The sequence below is a fragment of the Egretta garzetta genome, unplaced genomic scaffold (assembly GCF_000687185.1).
Source record: "Egretta garzetta isolate BGI_Z169 unplaced genomic scaffold, ASM68718v1 scaffold463, whole genome shotgun sequence".
In the NCBI taxonomy this organism is placed as follows: domain Eukaryota; kingdom Metazoa; phylum Chordata; class Aves; order Pelecaniformes; family Ardeidae; genus Egretta; species Egretta garzetta.
In genome coordinates, this window is record NW_009259188.1 from 585,993 (window position 1) to 608,173 (window position 22,181).

At 42.9% G+C, this 22,181-nt stretch overlaps 1 protein-coding gene across 7 annotated transcripts in view; it reads left to right on the top strand.

The window, feature by feature from the left end:
- The window catches only part of PIGN (phosphatidylinositol glycan anchor biosynthesis class N), a 98,097-nt gene extending 77,708 nt beyond the window's left edge, over positions 1-20,389 (top strand). For 2 of the 7 annotated variants that reach the window (XM_009635714.2, XM_035891321.1), the window contains 4 exons: positions 779-852; positions 3,780-3,822; positions 5,533-5,585; positions 13,072-13,447. In XM_009635714.2, coding sequence (XP_009634009.1) covers positions 779-852; positions 3,780-3,822; positions 5,533-5,585; positions 13,072-13,195 — 294 coding nt within the window. In that variant the 3' untranslated portion in view covers positions 13,196-13,447. Of the gene's footprint in view, positions 1-778; positions 858-1,537; positions 3,189-3,779; positions 3,823-5,532; positions 5,586-13,071; positions 13,448-20,066 lie in introns of those variants that run through there. The other 5 variants (XR_004841604.1, XR_004841605.1, XM_035891322.1 and 2 more) reach the window with 5 other exon arrangements.
- The last annotated feature ends 1,792 nt before the right edge of the window (positions 20,390-22,181 follow it).

Below are 22,181 nucleotides of genomic sequence, written 5' to 3' on the forward strand. Positions count from 1 at the left end.
AACAGAGAGGGAGGCATGGAATTTATGGGTTCTTGCTAAAATAATCAGTGTTTCCTGCCTCTGCCTTTCTGCTGCTTCTGTCCCAGAGAAAGCAGACTTAAGTTACAGGTATACTGCGTGTTATACTGCAGGACATAAGTCAATAATGCAAACCTTCTGGATTTGAAAGAACAGATTTTAGCAATGGTTTACACTACTACCTTAGGATTGCAAGTCAACTTTGGGAAGAGCAAAAGGCAACTTTCATGTTTCTAACTCGTTTGGTTTATCCTTATTTTACTGAACTGTTTACATTTGCTTGACTTGGCTTTGGAGGGGCAGTGTGATCAGTGACTCGGCCTTACAGAACACATTCTGTATTCACTTTTTTTTTTTTTCTGGTTGAGTTGAGATTGTCCTATTATGCTTAGAGCTCTTCAGCCTGTCACATGAGATATTGGACCTGAATAGTTCTGTCTTCTAGCCTTGCTGAAGTATTTATCACTAGTGCTAAAATGGATAAATGAAGTGAGGATCATTAATGTGTTTTAATTATAGTTTTCCATATTGCCTCATGGCTTATTTCACTGCAGTTCAGCTATGACCATGGAAGGGGTTTTTTATTCATTTACTAAATGTGCTTCCTGGAAAATTAGTTTCTACCCTTTCTTGCCAGTATTTTATTTTTGTAATATGCACATTCCGTGATAACTTCAAAAGCAGGAAAATGTTTCCACAGCCTACCAGGTTGTTTTGTAAATATGGCTATAAACCAAAACATAGCTTGTGTTTTAAACAGGTTGTAATCCCGTTTGTGCTGGTATCGTGTGCTTTTGAAGCTGTTCAAGTCACAACACAACTGTCTTCTAAGAGGTACAGTAAGTACTATATTTTTTTGTATTAGTAAGGTTTTCAAATCTATTTTGAAAGATTTCAGAATTGCCAAATCTCAATCTAAATTTAAAAAAAAACCCACAATAGATCACATTGTTACCTTTATTTGTTATTATGGTTTGGGTTTTTGTTCAGTGATTTTGCAAGCTCAGGAATTCTTTTCTTATTGATAAATGAGTATAAATGAAAGTGTTGGCCTTGTCTGAAACAATCAGATATTTAATATTCTTTGTTGACAATACACAGAAGGAGCAATTCTCCCCCATAATGTGGAAAAATGAGCAGAATTTGAAGTCTGGGTTTTGTTTTATATTGCATCTCTGCCTATAGTACAATATTTTAAAAATAACCCGTTCATAATGTAACTGATTTACAGCTTTGTAGCACTGACCTCACCACAAATAGCATTTAAAAAAAAAAAGGCGGCTATATGCCCTTCCATCGCAGTTCAGTGCTTCCCAAGTGTGTTCAGTTTTACATATTTTTTTGTAGTAAGGCTGGATGACTGCCAGTCCTTTCTCCATCTCTAAAGACTTTTCAGAGGGAGCGTGAGGCAGGTGCCCAGCCTCGTAGAGTGCTGTAGCCAGACTTGAACTACCCTCACTCTTCTCATGGTATCAAGATTTTTTCTTTTCGTTTTCTTTTTTTTCTTTTTAACTGTTAGCCCTCCCTACCCCTTTCACCGCACCCAGTGCACATGACTGAATCCTCTGCTCATCAGGTGGAATTATGAATGGTTGCTGTGACGGAGGAGGTCCCTGTCAGACACGTGGTTTTGAGTTTGTCACCGTGGGATGTTGTGTGGGGTTGACCGAAAGTCTCGCTGGACAGTGGCAGGGGGGCCACAGGGACTCCGCCCTGCATATTGCTCAGCTGAGCAGGAGGACGCTGCCCTTGCTCAGTGTGATGCCCTCTGTCTTTCTGTTTTCATTCTGCTTGTGCCTTGCCTTTTGTCTCCTTATACGGTGCCAGCCAGTACTAACAAGGGACGCGGCAGCCCGAAATCTGACTTCTTGTTGGACAGGAAGCACAAGGCTCACCATCCCTTTTACCTTCTCTGCCTTAGCTGTGTGTGCAGCGTACTTGGGCTGTCCCTGGACCCCCAAGGAAGGGTATTTGTCCTCCTCACTAAGGGTTATACAGAAGCAGGGCTGCGTTGAGGAATCGGGGTTGCTCAGAAGACTGGCTAGCGATTTATATTTCTAGGGCTCAGGCATCATAAAGGTCAGCATTTCCTAATGCTTTCCTTGGCAACAGCAGTGATATTGCGAACTTTTATGGAATTTGCATCTGAGTGTGTGAGAGGGGAAATAGCATCAAGTTAAAGCAGGGGACATGAGGACGTCTGTGCTGCTTTATGAGGCTGTGGTTGTAACTCCAGCTGGTATTTGTGCCAGCCTCATTTAGCTGTGCTCAGGTAACAATAGCAGCAATGCTGCCACAGCGTCAGCCTGGGAATAGGGCAGAAACCACAAGATGTGCCCAGGATCCCTAGAGAGGAGGTGCTCTGATTGTCAGAGCATCCTGAAGTCTGTGCTGCACTCTTTATTGCTCTTGCTGCCCCTGCTAGAGAAATTAAACCTTCACAGGGGACTATCTTGTCTTTGCAGTGTATAAATGCGTCCTGAAATTAGTGTTGTCCTTCTGTTGCGAAAGGCTTCCTGCGGTTCAGATGGGCGAAAAGTAGATTTTTGTGATTTGGACAAATTGCTCCTAAACTTACAGATTAAATTTACAGATTAAAGTGGTTTGGTTTTGGTTTTTCTGTTCATGGGGAATGTTCTGTCAGAATATGTTCTTGGAGCTTGCCTGTGAAAACAGCCCTCTAGTTGGGTGCCTCCTAGGCACTGCAAGATTGCAACATCTGAGCCATAGGTAAATGGAGAAAATCCTTTCAGTGCGTCTGAGATACAGTTGGTTTGTTGCATCCTTATTTACTAATGAAGCATAGCTGATGTAGGTGGTATCAGAAACTTCCTCATCAGGAGGCATTGGTATGGTTGTTCCTGGACTACATGCTCGTGCAACGCCGCAGCAGGATGTTTTCCCCCCAAAAAAATCTTTGTGGATTTATAATGGTCGTACTGATAAATTAACTGTATTCTAGTTAAAGATTTTTCTGTTAATGGGTCAGCTGTTTGCAACATTGCTTCAGTGTCATTAGCTTAGAAACTAGTTTTAACCAGTTATAGCAATTGCTTTCATGTAATTTAGGATTTACATAGTTTAATGAAAAGATGATTAAGCTCTGCATGCTCCCTTCTGGTTCCTTTTACTGACCACAGCCTGCTTTCCAGAAGTAACCTGCCACCTGACAGAGAGGCCCATGGGTTTGGGAGCACACCACCAAAATGCTGGGTGTTCCCAAAGCAGCTTATGGACACCCGGAGATCTGGAAGGGGGGCGAGCACCTCCTTTAGCAGCCTCCTACCCAGCAGGGTGGTTGTCAAGATAGGACTGATCGGCTCAGGTCAAACAGCCTGTCTGCCTAGACCAAGCAGCTTTGCTCACTCTTGAATCCATCTGGAAGCTTCTAAATCAGCTTTATTTTGCCTAACCGGCTCGTGAGCTCCCTGCATCAGGAGTGGGCAGGTGCTGTTTGTAAGATGCTCTTGTTCTCCAAAAAATGACTTCATGTTAGGTTTCTCTGTTGCAAAATCAAAACTCTGTTAATGTGAAAATGTCTTTTTCAAGCAGGGTGGGATTACAAATGCCAGATGTCCTAGTCATATATTTTAACTGTTCTCTAATACACTGAAATGTTTGTGAGTGATTTGAAAGACAAGTGCAAGAAATCATATCTTATTTTAATTTCTTTATGGGGATTTAATAAGCTTTGTAACATCTGTGGCTATAAATAAAGGTTGATGGTCTGGTTTTTGGTTTTGTTTTTTTTTTCTTTGCAGCCTTTTCCTCATTGTTCTTGTGATTTCAGACATTATGGCTTTGGTAAGTTGTTGTTGCATATTCTCTTCAAATAAGATCAAGAAGCAGAGGGTTCTCTAATTCCATCTAGAGAGATCTGAATTTGTTTCAGACTTCAAAGTTTTTGTAACTAGGGCAGTGAATTGGTGAAATCCTACCATAATTCAGAGATAAAACTCCAATCACCACTCTTTGAATTTCATGCAATTGATGCTTCTGAAGAAGCAATATTCTCATAGTACTAAGAGACAAAAATGAAGTAATAAGTTATCATTCTGAGTTTCTCATGTGCTTTCCAATCAAATTCCTAGGAAGAATTTAAATAAGAATATCAGTTGTAGCTCTGTGCAGGGCTCAGTTGATTTTTCAGGAATTTTGAACCTTTTGCTCACCCCACCTTCCCTTGAAAAAGAGAAGAAAAGGAGAAATGTGTTACCCGCCAGTTCTGTTGGAGTTGTCAGAATCGAGGAGATCAGCAACATCTGAAAAGACATTTTGTGCTCTTTGTAATAAGCTGTTAGGGAATGCTATCTTCAGAAAGCTTGCGTCCACAGACCAAGCTAGCTAAAACAACCCAAAGTTGAACAATACCCCAACGTAATTCTTGCAGATGTTTTCGTTGCCCCCTCAAATTGTCTTCAACCCAGCCAGCAGTGCCACTGGGTATCAGAAGGCAAACAGAAACCTATTCAAAGCAGGAGGTAGAGCTGGTGTTCTCACTTCATACACGCTGTTTTAGTTTTGTCCCTTTGGAGTAAGCATTCCTGATGTGATTTTCTTGTACAGTGTGATCTGTGGATCTTACCTCATAGGAAAAACAGTAAGTAAAAAACCAAATAATGACTAATTTGTCTGTAGAGTGAGAAATGGAGAAGGTATAGTTTTGTGTAGTTTTGAATAAACCTGTATCACTCATCTGATTTTTGATAACTTCCACAGGAAAAGGATTAAAATACCAGTAAAGCACACTAATAGCATTTCACTAATAAAATCAGTTTAACTAGACCAACAGAAGAGTAGAGGCATGTACTGTTGTGTAGCAAGCACCAATATACCCAGGTCTTACATCTCACGTATTCTCCTGTTTTGGTCTAACTATTTTAAAACAATTAGTAAAGTATACAAAGCAAAATATTACCAAAGAGGTTTGATATGCAGGAGCTGTGTTGAGAAATGAGAAAGTTGTCAGGAAAAAAAAAAAAAAAATGAAAGAGAACTGGCTTATGGCCTTGAATCAATGTAGCCACCAGCTAGAATTTGCAGGGTTCACTAACAGACAAGTTCTGTCTTTTCTCCAAACATTATTCCCATTTTACAGGTGGGGAACTGCCAGAGTTGCCCAAAGAAATTTGTGGTGGAATTCCGTGAAAACAATATGGAGCCTCCTCTTTGGCACTAGGCATTATTTGGGATCCCGTTATTTCAAATAATAAGGTGGTTTGGCTTTTCTTATTGAAAAAGTTCTCTGCTGGTAATCTTATGTTTCTTGCCAGCCCAGCCTGACAGAACTTTAGTCCATCTTTAGCTATTTGTGTTTGATACCATGTTAAATCTATTTCTGGCTCCTAGACTATTCCTTACTTTGGTCCAGATGAGCAGTCCTGGAAAGGTCTTGCCCTTGTTCTACTTGAAGAATTAGAAACTTGGAGTAAACAGCCTGAAAACATGGTTTTTAATTTTGTGTTTCAAATTGTGCAATGTTGATGTACTAATCAAAGTTGGTTTATTTCCTAGCATTTTTTCTTTTTGGTTAAAGATTATGGAAGTTGGCTGGATATTGGAACAAGGTACAGTATTTTTTTGCCTCCATTGCATTTTTAAAAGGCTCATAGGTTAATACTGTTGTTTATCTACTCAGAACTCGTGTAATTTTTTCCAATTACTCTCCTTCATCAAATGCCTCAGTGATATTCCCCATACTTAAAACGCATGTGCAGATGTCTATGCACACATGTATACATGCGCATATATATCCCAAGCTAAAACTTGTGTCTTAAAATCTGTGCCAGAGCAACATGGAGTAAGTAATGAATCTAGCATGGGAAGAAATACAGTTAGTAGGATTCGTTTGATTTCTAAAGAACAGTAATTACACAAAAAATATTTTAATTACTGTTTTGCATTTTAATTAGTTGTAACCACTGTAAAAATAACAATTTCACAAAATTGTTAATTGTCTTGAATCTAGTTAAGCGTCCATATACAGTCCCCTGTGAATTAATGAACCTTGTGCAAATATGTTGTTGACTACCAAGACCCATACATTTATCCTCCCCCTAGTTGGGGAAGAGCAGATCTGTAGCATTTAAACATAGAAATCACAGCTAAAATGAGAGAATTGGTTTTGCATTATGAGTCGTACTAGCCTCCACAGCATACATCATGGGGTAGGCTTTCAGCTGTTCGGTCTTATTTGTGAATAGTCCAGAAGGAACAAATACAAGGAATACACATTTCAGATTTACCTTCCCTGAGTTGTGGAAATAGATAATATGCTGTAATAAGCTTAGCAGGGAATGTGTTGTTAATAATCCAGCCAATCTGGTCACTTGACACTTATTTAAACAGAAGTTGAATAGTGAACCATTGTTAATATTCTGTACAATCTACATGTACCCTGTGCTGTGCTTTGAGCCCCAATGTTCCCTCCAGAGCATGCATGCATGTACACACACGCGCGCACACGTGTTCTGCCCATTTTCTCTGGAGGTTCAAATTCCTGCTTGTCGCTCCCTTTTGAAGGTTCCTAATGGTAGGAGGAACAGTTAGGTCGCTAGTAGTGGAAACGGTGCTTTAACATCACACTTCCTTGCTATGGTCAGTTTATGGTAAATCAGATGGCCTCGTCCTTTGGTTTGAATTCCTATGCAGATTAATAAGAGTATTAAAGACATCAGAAAAGCTCTGTTCTGCTGGGCAAGAAGCTTTCCAATTGGGACTTAGCAAGCAAAAATATAAATTGTTACAAATACCCCAAAACTTCCTCTCTGATACACAGTCTTCATAGCGTAGATTGGCAATGCTGATAGATTGTTGGATCCATTTCAGCTGGAAGTTTGCCTTATCCCAAAGAGTTTAGGGGAGCTCGTTATGCACAACCGTAATTCTGCCTCTCCGCGTGTGTGTTTTGAGCACTGAAGAAAGCACTGAAAAAGTCCTTTCAGAAGAGTAATTTGTGATTAAATTTTAACATGGTAATGCATAATGCTCAGGCAGCCTTAAATTTGTCATTACTTCACTTTTGAGTGCTTGGCTTGGCCACCTACATTATTTTATTGTAGTCTCTTTATATATGTTTTACATGTATGTGTGTATATGCATGTAAGATTAAAACGTCTAGGTTGCATAAGAAAAGAGGCGTGGAGCTGAAGTGGTCCTTCTTTTACCTTTATGTATGTGTGTATATGCATGTAAGATTAAAATGTCTAGGTTGCATAAGAAAAGAGGCGAGGCCATAGGCGTGGAGCTGAAGTGGTCCTTCTTTTACCTTGCATGAGCAATATTTTGGCACCTGAACGTTCTCCTCTGAGCAGATTTCTAATGTGTGATCCTCAAGCTTCAAGCTTGGCAAAATTAGCAGGCAACAGCAGAAGATTTGTTGTTGTTATTGTTGTTTATTCCTGAAAGGGAAGATGAGTTTCACGGGGTTTGGGGCAATTCCCAAAACCGGTGAGAGAGAGATACTAACATGGCTCTTTCCTGTCCTCCTGTTACAACTGCAGCGACAGCTCTGTGGCATTCCCATTGCAGCGTTGCCTGTTGTTGCTTTGACAGCAAGATCTGAAAATATCCCATCTCAGTTGACGGTTTAGGTGTTGCCAAAATTTTCTTGAGAAGGCTGAGTCAGTTAAGGAAATGGCGGTTCTTTTTTCTCCAGCTGTTTGTATCTCAACAAAACCTGTGTAAGATTTCATGGAACAAAGAATAGGAGCACCCTTAGGGGCAGCTGCTCTCATCTATTTTTTTTGTGGCACTGATAGGAGGTGTGTGTGTGTGTACGCACGCAATTATCAGGGTTCATTTTATATTACTAGTTATGACATCATTGAAATCACAAGTGGAAAAGCAGCAATTTAATTGCCCAGTGAAGATTCATTCCTCTTTTCTGTCAGAGTCCAGTGGTATATGTGCTGCATTTGCAAAGCTTCTGATGTATATTTCTGGACCCATTCTATTTTGTGGTGATAGCTTCCTATGGATTTTCTAATTATCATGCTTCAAAACTTTTGTATGTCCTCTCTCTATTACTATGAATGTGCAAGTTCAGTAGGAAACCCTCATTAGGCAATACTTGAGTTTTTCAATACCAGTGCTCAGAAGTTTCATGTGTAAGAACTGGTTTTAAATCCCTTGCGATAAAAAGAAGGCCTTCACTGCTTTTTTTTATGGTGATGTTTTGTTTCCTTATGGATCTCTCTCACTGTTTGGAAGCAGGGTTTGTTTACTGAACTGACGTATTTCTTTTTCTTTTACTTTTACCTCTGACAGCTGGCTTTTACATCTCCTTCTACCGTGCCTTAACAACATTACATGTCATTTTACCGTGCCTCATATCTGCCTTAACAATGTGATGTCTTTATTCTCCTGGTTGAATTCCCCATGCCACTAAGTATTGTCTTTGAATGTGAAGAGATTTCTACTTTTCCCACTCTTCCAGATCATTAATGAAATGCTGAGTAACAGCAGATCCAACATAGTCCTGTGTTACCACATTCAGCAAATTATCAACGCACCATTGATTCCCTCCTCTCCGTAAATTATCAATTACCATATCTATTTATGGCATCTTAAAAAGTTTTCAAGCCCCTTTGCTTAATGGTCATGCCAAAATCAATGTGAACTTGTTTTTCAGAGAGTGCTTTTCATTGTTTGGATATAATAATGGGATAATAAGCTTGCAGTGAATGCAGAACTCATAGCAGTGGCTTATGCAAGCTTTTGAGGTTTGCTAACCTTATCTTCTACCTGTATATCTTGAGATCACCCTGAATTGCATCATATGCCCTAGAAGAACACACCATTACATTTCATAAAAATAATAATGCAGTTTTCCTAGCATTTTTGATGTATCAGTGTGTAGTACATGATCATGAGAAGTTTGTTCTGACAGATTTTTTTATTTTTTAATAACATACAAATGGAATAGCTAGCTTTTCGGCTTCTTTGTCACTAAAATAACTTCTCTATAGCGTAAAAGGTATGTTTATCTATAGATATATCTATAGATATCTATAGCCTTTAAAGCCTACTATCTATACAGTACATGCAATTTGTAAATAGCTGTATATTCAGATAGTCAAGATAAACCCTAAAGCTAATTTATATGACAGTACTATACAGTTTTAGACAGACACATACTGTACTACTCCCTCTTTTTATAATGGTTGGTGGAAGATAGAGAGAAAGAATCTTAACTGTTCTGCAGTTTCAAAGTTCAGGGGACATAGATAAAGCACACGAGACTGTTTTTTAGGTTTTAGGATAACAGAATCGGTTTCAGGTTTGGGATGCTGGGGCTTCTAGATCTGACTGTTAAAACAAAGGTCTTGTAACTAGGAGGAAAACAGTGTTTACCAACAATTTCTAAAACAGGAGCTAGGGGTGATGTGCTTTGTGATTTGTTTTGTGTGAAACAGAGGAGAGAGGGTGTGGGATCCCAGCTGGAAATGCAGTAGACTTAAAATTCAGAATCTAAATCTGGGGTCTCAGTGCGTGCTTGGGAACAATCCCACAGTTCAAAGTAGCGTGTCGTGTAGAAATAAGGTCCTCGGGCTCTTCTGGAGAGTGCTCTTCCAAGTCCTTGCACGAGTTGTTTTTGTTTTACTTGTTTTATTTCTAGGGGTTTTTTAATTGCTATGGTAACTTACTCTATCTTCCTGTCTTCCCAGCTTCTAATCAGCTCTGCCATCTTAGGAATTAGCCTGTCTTGGGAGAAAGCCACGTTTTGGAGCAAGATTGATTCCCTCTCACCCCCCTTCATTTTTTACTGATCTTTGATTCTTCTTGTCTTTGATTAGTGCTTCTCACCAAGGTACACTGTCACAAATAAAGCCAGGAGGTGGTAGTACCTTGTATGTCCTGCTTTTGGTTCCTTGCCACCAAAACAGGTGTCTTCCTCCCTGATACAAAATTTTCCTAGCGCCAGCTTTGCCTGTTGACCTTGAGCCATACGTAGGGCACTCCCCTTTCCAATTACCAGTGCTGTCTTACCTTAGATCATTTCTGATCCCCCTACACCAGCTACCTCTTCTCTACCATTACCTGTCCCTGCCCATCTCATCCTTTGTAAGCATTGCCCCACTGTGCTGTTCTCTTGTACCTATTTCATGTCTCTTCTTCCTCCACATGGATCTAACTTGCTTGGAGTAGAGAATCTTGCTCCTTTTTCTTACTAGCTCAGGTTTGACTTCTGATGGAGCTTGTTTTGAGAACTACTTGCTTCACTGTAACTACAGGTCCAGCCAAGGGTGCAGTTCTGGATTGTATAGGGATGAAGATTTTGCTGCTGCTGTTGTGGCATATACCTGCAAGAGTCTTGCTTTGTTTTTTGTTTAATTACAGCATTACCCCAGCCTGAGAACTAATTTACCAAGCAGAGCTGCCTGCAGGCACTGCAGTACCAGTTGCTGATAGCCCCAGAGGTGCTGGCTGTTCATAATTATGTGACACGTAGACTGAAATTGTTTTTAATTGTGCTCTATGGCATAATATATGTATGTATTTCTTTACTCTGAACATCTGATGTTTTAATAAAGGAGCGTAACTATTCAGCCTTTTGCAGTATAGCAAGGGAGAAGCATGTGCAGCATTCTCTTCTTTACAAAATTACGGAGGGGACAGTCCCTTGACTGACAGGTAGCTAAGCAGAGTTTGTGGATGCTGTTTTTTTCCTTTGACAAATCCCCTCTCTGTGCCCGTCAAAATCATTGATTAGTATCCACATCCGGAAAAGCTCCTTTTGGAGCAGACAGGGGAGGACCATGCTGATGACAGCAAGTCGCCAATCTTCTGATGACTGTCTCAGGGTGTCTGTAAGAATAAAGGCAGGGTCTTATTTGGCTTCTGATTTTCAGATTTCTCATTCAAACTCTCTTTGAAAGCTAGAAGGAAAGTAGTGTTGCTACTTACACGGAAAACTACAATTCTGGTGCCAAGTGAGAAGGAAAGTTGAGGTGTTACTAGGAAGGTATGAGACATTAAGCCACCAACCTATTTACTTAAGGCTGTTCCCTCCAGAGCCAGGCAAACTTCCATACCTGTGGTGCTTGACCAGTCCCCTGAGGGCATGTTACGCCATGAAGATAACTGCAAGGAGGGTTTGACTCGGCAGTTGGCAACATGTCCTTTCCCATGGAGAACTGAATTGAGCCTGTAACACACCCAGGTGGGCTTCCAAGGGCAGCTCTTGAGGGAGTTGTGTTATCTTTGTTATTGTAAATGTGCTGTGAACTACGAAGCCCAGAGTGGACTGACCAGGTGGAAGTGCGCTTTGTGCCCGACTTCACACTCTCGCTGTGTCATCTTACACATTCCCCACAGAAACAGAGCAGCAGTATGGCTCTCATAGGCCTGCTGTTCCGCTTAGCTAAAGCTGGAGCGGGGAGATGCTTACAGGAAAGGCATGCAGGAAAGGTGGCTCCTGTCTGGTATTTTAAACCTTGAGTTGTTCGTGTTAGTGAATATTTTCAGTTGCGCTGTGTGGAGTGGGAGTTTACAGAGATGCAAGCTGCAGGCTGTTGAGGTGGATTATGCTTGTTGAGGTCTGAGCCTGTTTGGGCTGGTGGATTTTTGTAATTGCTTTCTTAAAATTGTGTAATTTCAGCAAGGTATTTGTGAGAAGGCTTAGGCAGGCTCAACAGAAACAGAGAAATCTTGTAGCGTGAGTCAAATTCCTTTCAGTGTTGTCCATCCACGTTGGTCAGACCCCAGCTCCTTTGGTTGCTGATATTCTGGCTGTGGAAGAGTTCCCGCTCATTCGTGAACTTTTTGGTTTACTTTTATTCTCTCACACTGGTTAGTGGCCAAGCTATGTTAAGAGCTGGTGCTTCTCCACTTCACAGAGCTAAATTGCACTAGGCTAGCACCCGGGCTGTCACAGTCTCGGGGTCGTGAGGATTGATAGTGCTGGCATTATGAGCTTTACTGCTCTTCTGTGGCTAAATTCTCAAACTGAATGAGTCCTCTGGCAGAAATTCCAGATCATTAAACCAGCAAGTGCTCCTTGCAATCCCTTTTTGTGACTAAAATCAGACTTCATTGAGTCTGAAGTTACCCTACTCGTCCTAAAGAGCCATCTGCTTTGAAATAGTGGAGATGGGCACATCAGGAGGTATGGAACGCCAGTAGATTCAGTAATCCCAGGGAAAAAACAAACAGCTGTACTGGATGCATGATGGGCAGGGTTGTTTCACCTGCAACTCCAGCCTGAAATGTCAGTGGATTTGGAAAAATTCTGATTTCTTAATGGCTAGTGGTTTACACTAACAGCAGCTCGATTCAGAAATTGAACACAGGATGCTGAATCTCCACGGTCAAATCTCAGTCTGACCCTAAGTAGCTCATCTGTACCACTAGTCAATGTCAGGTACCACAATTTGAGCAAGTGGGGAACAAATTTTCTGCTTGTTATCCTTTTAATTGTTAGTGACTTCAGGACTTCCTAACCCAGAACCTGCATCTTCGTATTGTGTTTATTAGCCACTCTTGAACTCATTGCTTTAATCTCTTTGAAACCACGTGTTACCACAGCAGAGAATTCTGCCATTTTTAGAAATGTTGAGTGAAAAATTAGTGGGGCTTTTTCCTTAAAGCTGCTCATCACTGGAATAGTGTTTTTTCTAGAAAATTGCACTTCAGCTGACATAAATATCTGAGTTTTCTTACTACCAAGGAATGTCTACCTGATGGCAAGTTCTATATTATCAGTTCATAGTAAATGGAAGCTTTGCAATGGTTTCAGCCACGTATGTTGAATTACCCACTTGAATTAAAAATACACTGAGTACCCCTTATTCACTTGGTATACACTCAGTTGTGTTTTCTGTTGTCTGCACCATTTTATTTTGTCACAGACTCTGTTTTTTACATGATAGTGCTGCTATAATAGTTGTCTTCCAGGAGCAGCATATATAGAATGACATACTAGGCCAATAATTAGGCCTAGTTGAAAAGAAAAAAAAAAAATATTCAGAGGGTTGTTTATGTTTGGTTTTTTTTTTTACTCTGAAAATTTGCAATTTTCTCTCACTGCTTTTATCTGTCTCCTCCTTGCAGCATTAGCCACTATGTGCTGGTGATGTCGTTGACCATATTTATGATGCTAATGAATGGACTGGCCCAGCTGCTAACTACAAAGAGACTTGAACTTCCCAGAAGGACTAAGCACCATTCCACGTGATAAAGCAATGAATCTTCCTGCCTTGTTCACATCCTCAGGCTTCCGCTGGACCAACCTCCACCTCTGGAATGTAAATATAAGTTAACAGCCTAAAGTGCCAAAGTCCCATCCAGGAGTCAGAGTGTTCTGCTAATACAGGTTAAACACTGCCCCGTGACTGAAATTTGCATTTAGAGATTGCCATTGAGACCTAAATGGGCTTTAAAAAGCTTCAGCTTTATTCTCCAAGTGTACATATCTCTTGAAAATAAAAACAAGGGACCTTTTCAAAAGACATAGGCAACCATTTTGGGGGAGTTTTTTTGTTGTTATAACTTGTCTGCCAGCTGTTTGTTTCTCTCTCACATGCTCACTCTCATTAGGAGTCTGCAAAGTCCCAACTTCATTTCATGTCTCGCGTAAGCATCTCACAGACTAAAGCACATAAATTAAATCAGTCTGGGCAGGTCACTGATTTGTATGTTGCTGATGTGGCACACGCATTTGAATATCTCTGAAAGTGGCTTTTTGCAAGCTGTGTCAAGGTGCACGTGAGAGTACGTTGAGGCAGGTTAAGACTGGTGCGCTGCGAGGCCTTTGCTGAAAGCCAACAGCTTTTGGCTAACCTCGGTGGGGACTGCTGCCACTGACCGTGCTCTCCTGCTGCCTCCTGGGTTTGGGTGAGCTGAGCAGTATGCCAGATCAGGTAATTCATCCAAATGAAAAGGAACCTGATTAAAGAATTGTAAAATAGCATTCAGAAAGATCCCCTGGTCCAGTGGTGGGGCAGGCAGGAAGGCTAGGGCTGGTTGTTTCAGTGGCAGCCCAGAGTCAGATCAGCATAAAGAGCTCATGAAGCTGCAGCTGGAGTGGGTGGTTTGCATGGAGTGATGCCACTTTTTTTTTCCTTTCCACCTGTGTTCTGCTCCTGATTACAAGCGTCAGCCTGGGTAATGGCTGCACTGTCAATCAATCACGGACACAAATCCCCGGTTGTACACGGAGCACGAGTGAGAGCAAAAAGCCAGGGTGCTTAGAGGCTCTGCTGTTGTGGGTGCTTCTGGGGACCCAGTGACTGTAAATACATTGCACGAGGCTTTGAGATAGACTTGTAACTTCATAGCCCTTTCAACAGCAAGCATCAGCTTCCCTACCACTAGCCCACAGCTGATTAAGTAGCACAAACTACAGTACCCACCTACACCTCAATGCTTCATTGCTCCCCTGAAGTCATCTGTTGCGAGAATTCAAAGAAGAAAAAATTGTATCTCCTGCTCAGCAGGGAGGCCTGCACAGAGCTAGGTGTCCTGCCTTTTAAACAGCATTTTCCATCCACACCATTAATAAAAAGGCTTTTGAAGCAGATCCCTTTGCATGGTGAAGGAAGTGAGAGTAAAGGAAAAAACTTCCTTCTTTCTGTGCTATTGTATGATGGCATCACTAAAAATCGTGCTGTTCATCGAACATATATAAAATTATACATGTTCCTTTTCCAGGTTAAGTAAAGGCGGCCTGCCTACCTAGGTAAGGACCAGTAATTAGTGTCTTTTGGCAGGACAGATGATGCGTCGTGACTCCAAAGCCATTAACATCCCTACATACTATCAGTACCCTCTAAAAACTTTTTGTCATGCTTGCCCTTCCACCTTTTGCCCTTGGAAATCCTGGGGGGTCTGGCTCCTACCTTAGATTGAAAGAATCAGTTTATTTACAATTCATTAAGTAATATAATTACAATTCATTAAGATCTTAAAATAGTCCATGCTTGACTAGCAAATATATGTACAATATCTACTGAAGAAAATAATGCCCGATTTGATAAACAATGAGCAGCCTTCTCCTGTCAGGAACTGAGGAGTCCTCGTTCTGCTAATAATTTGTAATTGCCTTGGTACCATTTTCCATGTGCTCCTAAAGGAAATCCTATGAATTATAATAGTATTTGTCAATTCTTGAACTTGATCCTTAAGATTTTGATACTTCTTGACTTTGTCTGCCACTGCATCTGCCAAAAATGCTGATTTATTCTCATATCTAACTGTGATGTCTGCTACTAGGGCCTGATCTCCTTTAATGAAAACCAGGTCTGGCTTGTATAATTAATTTTGTTTGTCCTTCAGCAGCAGCTCCTGGAATATTACCCATTCCTTTTTTTTGGCCTCATCCACCCATAATTTACAGTTGATTATGTCTCTTAATCCTAGCATCCTGTACTGTAGGGCAGTAACCAGTAATATGTGAACAGGTCTCATTTTCCACCTGCTGGTGTCAGCATGATTTGAGTCTCTTGTCTGCCCCTTGCTAAAAATTCTTTTGTGGATTAGGCGTTAGCTCTTAGCTGTAACGTCATGATAAGCTTTCTGTAGGGAATGCCTCTATAAAATTCAAGCCAGTTGTTACTGATTTTATCCTTCTCATAGCTGGAAATTCCATGGCCCTGGGATACCAGCTTGGTCCAGTTCACAAATTCCTGGTTTTGCCAGTTACAGGGTCTAAGAAAGATTACTGTTAGAGTGGGTATCTCCCGTTCCAAGGCTAATTCCTCTCCCCCTAATTCCTCTGATACCATCATAACCATTCTCAGGTCCCAAATAGATGGAATTTTACCCTTATTTCCTGCTACAATCCACACTCTTTTGAATTCTTTCTCAATACCTTCCTGCTCAACAACTGCTCTTAAGGTCTTGTCTGAACACAGCACAATTCTATGTAGTCTTCGATCCTGTATGCTGGGGATCAATCCCAAGAGACTGGTAATACCTAAACCTCCGTCCTGAGTGCTGGAACACAGGATAGCATCACAAGTACTTTCCAGAAGATGTAACCATTCCTTGATGGCTGCTCAAATTGCCAAATCAAGGGTTTCTAGGTACATAGCTTTCACATCGGCTTGGTCTGCCAAGTAGATCAATTGTGGAATAGTATATCCTTTCAAGATACCGACTTTCTGAAATGGCTTCAGTGAAGCCTTCCCAATTCGTTGTAACCATCCCTTCACTTTCTCCAGTAGTTCCAGTTTTGCTGTTCCAGTCCATGGGTCAATGCATAAGCCCTTTTCAGAGCTGCTGGGCTCAATCATATTGAGGGGGTGCCATTAATTGCCCATGAAGGACAGTCGTTGATCGTGTAAGAGTTTTTTTGTCAACTGGATTTACAAGCCATGGCACTTCTCCCCTTGCATCTTGAGGCCAGTTAGTTTGCAAAAGACCTCCAAAATTCCAGTATTTTTCTGCATCCCTTTCCATGGATCCACTCAACAGTACCAAGTCATTGGCAAAAGCCATAGTTGTTACATTTTTCGAATCCACTTCCATCCTCCTTCAACTTGCAGAGTAGGGGGTCCACAGGTAATTTGAATCAAACTGGGGACATTGGATCACCCTGTTTTACACCAATCTGAATCCCAATGGGATCTGACTGTTCATTCTTTAGGTCAGTATGAGTACTGATGTTATGATACAAGTTTGTAATCAGGGCAATAATGTGATTGTCCATGCTCTTCTGTTTAAGAGCCAAAATGATGTGAGAATGGCTTATGGTATCAAAGGCTTTTGCTAAATCAATGAAGACTACCCCAGGGGTTGATGTTCCTTCTTGGCATTATGAATTAAAAGGTGTAATAATTCCAGATTTTCTGCACATCCCAATGACTTTATAAACCCCCTTTGTTGTGTATTAATGGGACATACCATAGTCAACCTTGCTATTAAAATCCCTGGGAACAACCTTAAAATGGTTGATCCGATAGTAATTGGCTGCCAATTATTGATATCATTCTCACACTCTGGTAAAGCAGATTTTGATATTAACACAGTCCAACATTCTCTTACTATGTCCAGTACAATACCAGATACCAACCATAGTTTGCAAAGTTCCATTAATTGGGTATAGTGAGGATCTGTTGTAATGAGATCTCTCCAACTAAGCCTGACTAGTCCTAGTGCTGTGTTCTTACTCATCTCTTTGATGTTTTGAGAGATGTCTTTCACTGTGATCATGGCTTCAAATGCCGAGTTGTGCACCTGGCCAATAGTTCTGAAGGCACCTAGGCCCTTGAATGTTCCCAGCAATTCCCATCTTGACTTGAACACCTTGTCTACCTTGCCCAGTAGGATACTGCACATCGTGGATTCCAAATAGGCTAGGATGGTACTGGCAAGTTTCTCTCTATCCAGGTAAAACAGCCACTGGAACTGTAGGAATTGCCCTGGCTTCTTGGCCCTCTTCTTCATCCACTCCTTTGGTGGTTCAGAAGGAGCAGCCCTGTGGGCCATTTGGTGCTTCCAGCCTTGGCTTGCTTTCAACTCAGTAGACTTCATAAACAGTCCTCAACCACATCATCAACCAATATTGATGGATCTCCCTTCCCTTTGATCACCTTTTGAAAAGTTCCACGAAGAATGGGCAGCTTTTCAGATGTCAACCAATTGGAAATCACATTTTGATGATGGGGCCTCAGTCCCCCTTCTACACACAATTCGATGTCCACAGGATGTTCTCCTCCTTTTTCTAGATGTTCCGTCCCTCCATTCTTGATCTTTTTCCCTTCTTTTCACCAGACTCTTATGAATTCCTCTTATTGCTTAACTGTTTAGTTGTTTTGGACGGAATATGTTCTGCAATCAACTTGTTGATGTTCTTACTCCCATCGTGCTGCTTATCCAACTTCCGCAACAGCTCCACCTCTTCCTCTGTCCAGCACTGACGATGTACCCCTGCGTCACACTCCCAACTTGCAGCCAGGCCTTCCTATCTGGGAGCTGGTACATGCGGTAGGAGATGCTGGCAGCCAAGGCTAGACATTCGTCATGAGGGCTGCTCCGATACTCTTGCCATCTGGCATTTGGCTGTGGTCACATGTCTGTTTAACAACCTGGAAACTAGTCATCCCTCTGCAGGAAGTTTGGCTGGGAGAAACCAGTCACAAACCTCCATCTGCTTTTTGAGTGCTAGAAAAATACCATGTCATGGGCCTGCAGTCATCCACGCAGCTTTGGAGTGCCTCTTGAGAGTGTCCGAGCACGGGAGGGAGTCACTTTTCCACTAGGTGTGGTCCGGTGGTCCAACCGGGCAAGTTGCTAGCACAGCTGGCCTCAGTCACAGAAGATATTTCACATTTGTTAGACTGTACTCTCAGACTTGCATGCCAGGAGGTGGGCATGTGCCCACTGCTGGTGGTCGTACCATACAGCCAAGGCAAGGAGCAACCATGAGCAGGTAGAAAGTTGCTGCTGCAGCAAAGACTGTGTGTAAGCATGGGGATCTGCCACGCCTGTTCTCCTGAGATCCAGTGAGTGTCTGCTATGGAGACCTGTCCCCACCTCAGCCCCAGCCTACAAGGTGCACTGTATCGTTGCAGGGTACTATATCATCAGCTTTGCGTGACCTAACTGATGTCTTGAGACCTCTGCCTACAGCACTGTCATTTCAGTACGCACAGCTATGGGCAGCTGTACCACTGAGCATCCCAGTCTCCATTGCTGGAGTGATTTCTTTGCAAAACTACTGTTTGTAGAGCAAATTCACTGATGGGAGCAGCTGAACAGCTGGTGTTGGTGTGATGGGAAGAAATTGACTGAAAAAGTGGGAAGGTGGGACCCACAGGGCTGCCACCCTGAAGGCACACCTTCTGCAAACATGTCAAAACTGCTTGTTATCTATGACAAGACCGAGCGGATGTCCTACCTACCAAGTGAAAACACTGGAGGTACACGCTGTCTGATGCTGCAGGCTCCCCGGGAGAATGCACAGGAGCTCAGGCCTGATGTCTTTTCTTACCACAGGGGGCTGGTAATAAAAGAGCATCTCACCCCACTGCATCTGGTGCTGCTCATCTATGGCAGTAGGAATGATCCATATGCTCCGGTACGCAGGCAAGTGGAAACAGCTGTCCAAAGTACGACCCACATCACTTGCTCTTTCTGCTTATGGCTTCCATAGTGTCTCTTTCCACAAAGTAGGTTTTGGTTTTTACATCCATTCTTGTAAGAGCAGAAAGGGGACAATGAGCACAGGGGAACATTTGCAACACGCGCATTGGTTTTTCCCCAGTGCTGCCCTGCAGGGGTCTGTTGTTGTTTGCCGTTTGCTCTGGTTGGGCCATAGTGGTAGCAACCTTAGCTGACCTTTCCCTTTTCCCCGCTGATCCCTCGCATCTCTCTGCCATTTGTGAATTCCGTTTCTAGCCGAGGCTGCGGGAGTGCTGGAGAGCAGCTCTGGTGGAGAGGCAGGATTGGCTGTGCTATTCCTGTGTCTCCCCAGGGGAGGCTCTTGCCGGAGTCTTGGCCCTCACTTTTGGGTTTACTCCAGCACAGGGAGGTGTCAAAAATTCTCCCACTCAGCTACTTTACACAGCCCCATGGGGTGTGTGACAAAGTAGACTCTTCCCTCCCACAGATACGTGTTCCTCTCCTATCCAGAAACAAATGTCATCGGCAATAAAAAGTCCTCCCCAACCTTAGGAGCTGAGGTAGGGAATAACATTTGCACTCGGCTGAGTTTAAGCTTTGTTTTCATCCATGTGTGGGTCTTCAAGCATTATCCCTCCTCATGGGGCCCAGAAGACAGGACTCAGGCCACAGAAAGGTGGGCTCTGAGCCAGCAGAGCCTTGCAGGCCAGTGCAGGTATCACCCAGCCCCTGTGTTTTCAGCTAAGGGCAAGAAGGCAGAATTACCCCGAGCCCTCCTGCCTGCCTTCTGTTACCTGCAGCAGAGTTGCAGACTCTCTGACTCCTAGAGTAGGTGAGGCTCCAAACAGTGAAAACCTCAGGCAGGGAAAGGCAGGTTAAAGATCGACATTGTTATTTATGCCTGGGGCTGCACATTTTTGGTTTTTTTTACATATACATGTTGTATAAAAACCTCTGCAAAGCTTATATCTTCTTGCTTTCAGAGCCATGGACTCCTGAAGAGCTAGCTGTAAACCTGGAGTGCCCATCAGGTGGTGTAATGTGAGAGAAGCTGTACTGAAGAGCAGCTGATACAAAGATCTTTTAATCTTCAGCGCTAGGAATTGTTCTCTGCTGTTGTGTTACCAAGGCTGTACACAGCAGCCTTTTGATACCCATCCAGGGAGTGAGCTGTTCCTTCAGAGACGATGAAGCTTAGATTGTATCAAGACCTCTTATGACTCAAACTAAATGACTTCCCCCTCAGAGAGTAAATCAGATTTTACAAGCTTTAGCAATTTCAATACACGCCATGGCTGTTATTTGTAAGGCTGCTACAGCCTTCACATTCTTGAATGAGAGCTAAGATATGAATGAACATTCATGCTCTTACCTAAACTTTGGTCTCTAGCATCGCCCTTGAACTGCGATGTCTGGTTTGGCCAAGCCACGGTACAAATGTTGTTTCAGCTCCTACCACCCCAGCTAATCTGTAAGGGTGCAATGCTCATCGCTTTTCAAAATGGTCTGCGTGAATCCTTCGGTCCCTTTTCCTGCATCTCTGGGGTGGTGAGGGTACTTCTCTCGGATGCCTTTGGCAAAGAGGATGGGAGCATGGAGGGTGCCAGGCTTGCTGCTGCATCCTGATAGATGTGGGGTACTGTGAGCAGGAGCCAGCTGGAGAGAATATTTTGGAGAGCCACAGTTGTGGTGGGGAAGGGAGAACATCTCTGCCTTGCACCTGCTCTGGGGTGTGCTCTGCGTCACAATGGTGAGGCAGCTCCAGGTGCTCCCTACTCTACCGTCGCATGGCTTTGTCCAGCCTTCAGGCAAGAAACTTTGACTTTCTTCTCCTGTGTCTTGTCTTTGGGCAGCTGCTTTTGTGAGCTGCCATGGCTGGGGAAGGTTTGGGAACCTGTCTTGCACTGTTGCCACGTGGTGGGACAGCCCCAGGTCAGCCCTGGTGGTGAGATGGACCTGACCATCACAGCAGCTGGCGGTCACCAAATTATTTACAACTCTCTCCTCAACGAGTCTCTCCTGGACTGGTTACGTTAGTAAGGATGTGCAAGGTTGAATCCAGTTCATCGGCTTAAAGAGGCTCTGAATTCAGCTGCTTCCTACAAGGGCTCCCTCCTCGCCCTGGGGCAGGGCACAGCATTTTAGCATTCGAGGAGGACTGAAAAGGGGAAGAAGGCTGAAAGCGTGGCACTTGCCCCCTTCCTGTGACCTTTGAAATCAAGCTTGTCAATATTTTCTTTGTTTGTTTGTTGACTTGTGCTTGGCAGCAAGCTTCGTAACTTTCTGACTTTGAAGATGGGTAATATCAAGTGGAAACAGAGGAAAACACACCTTATTTTGTTTGCGTTTTATTTTCCCTGTGAGTTGTAGGAGCAAATGCCTTTTTTTTTTTTTTTTCTTTTATTTCCTTTAATGTTACATAAGGTAAAGCTGACATACGGGTTTGCTTTTCACTGGGGCCAGCACCGACGACAAACCTGTTAATGGCTGAATGTCATCCCATGCATTCTCTGAGAAGGGGGAGAGAGAAAGCACCGTGCTGAGATCCCCAGCCGAATGTGCGTGCAATGGGAAACGACCAGTGACGGAGCCTGCTTCTGCTCTGTATTTCTTGCCGTCTGCGGCCCTGCTTCTCGGGGTGTCACCTCCGCTGCAGGGAGATCCTTCCTGACCTGAATTGTCCTGTGATCCAGTGTACAGGCTGCCAAGTCCTGCAAGCCCTGTGCTTGGGCCAGTGGCTGAGCAAGGGACAGGAGAGTGCAGAGTCAGGCCTGAGGAGTTTAAATTTAAATCACTGCAAGCGCAATCACACCTGGGTCCAATGCTTTTGCCTCGCAGCAAGACAGGAGGAGATATATAAGAAAGCCATGTGTCACTAGCACAGCTCTTTGCTGTTCTCGCCGCCTCTTCGTCCTCAGGGGGTTTGCAGCGTTGCTCCAGCAGTAGCTGCTCGGGCCCCACCCCAAGCTTCAGGAACCACAACTGACCCAAACTGCGTGTGTCCAGTAACAAACGTCGCAAAATTGAACCGCTGGCATTTAGGGTTTGGGAAAGCTCTGACCAAGACCTAAATTCCTCTAATTAAACTTAGCTTATTG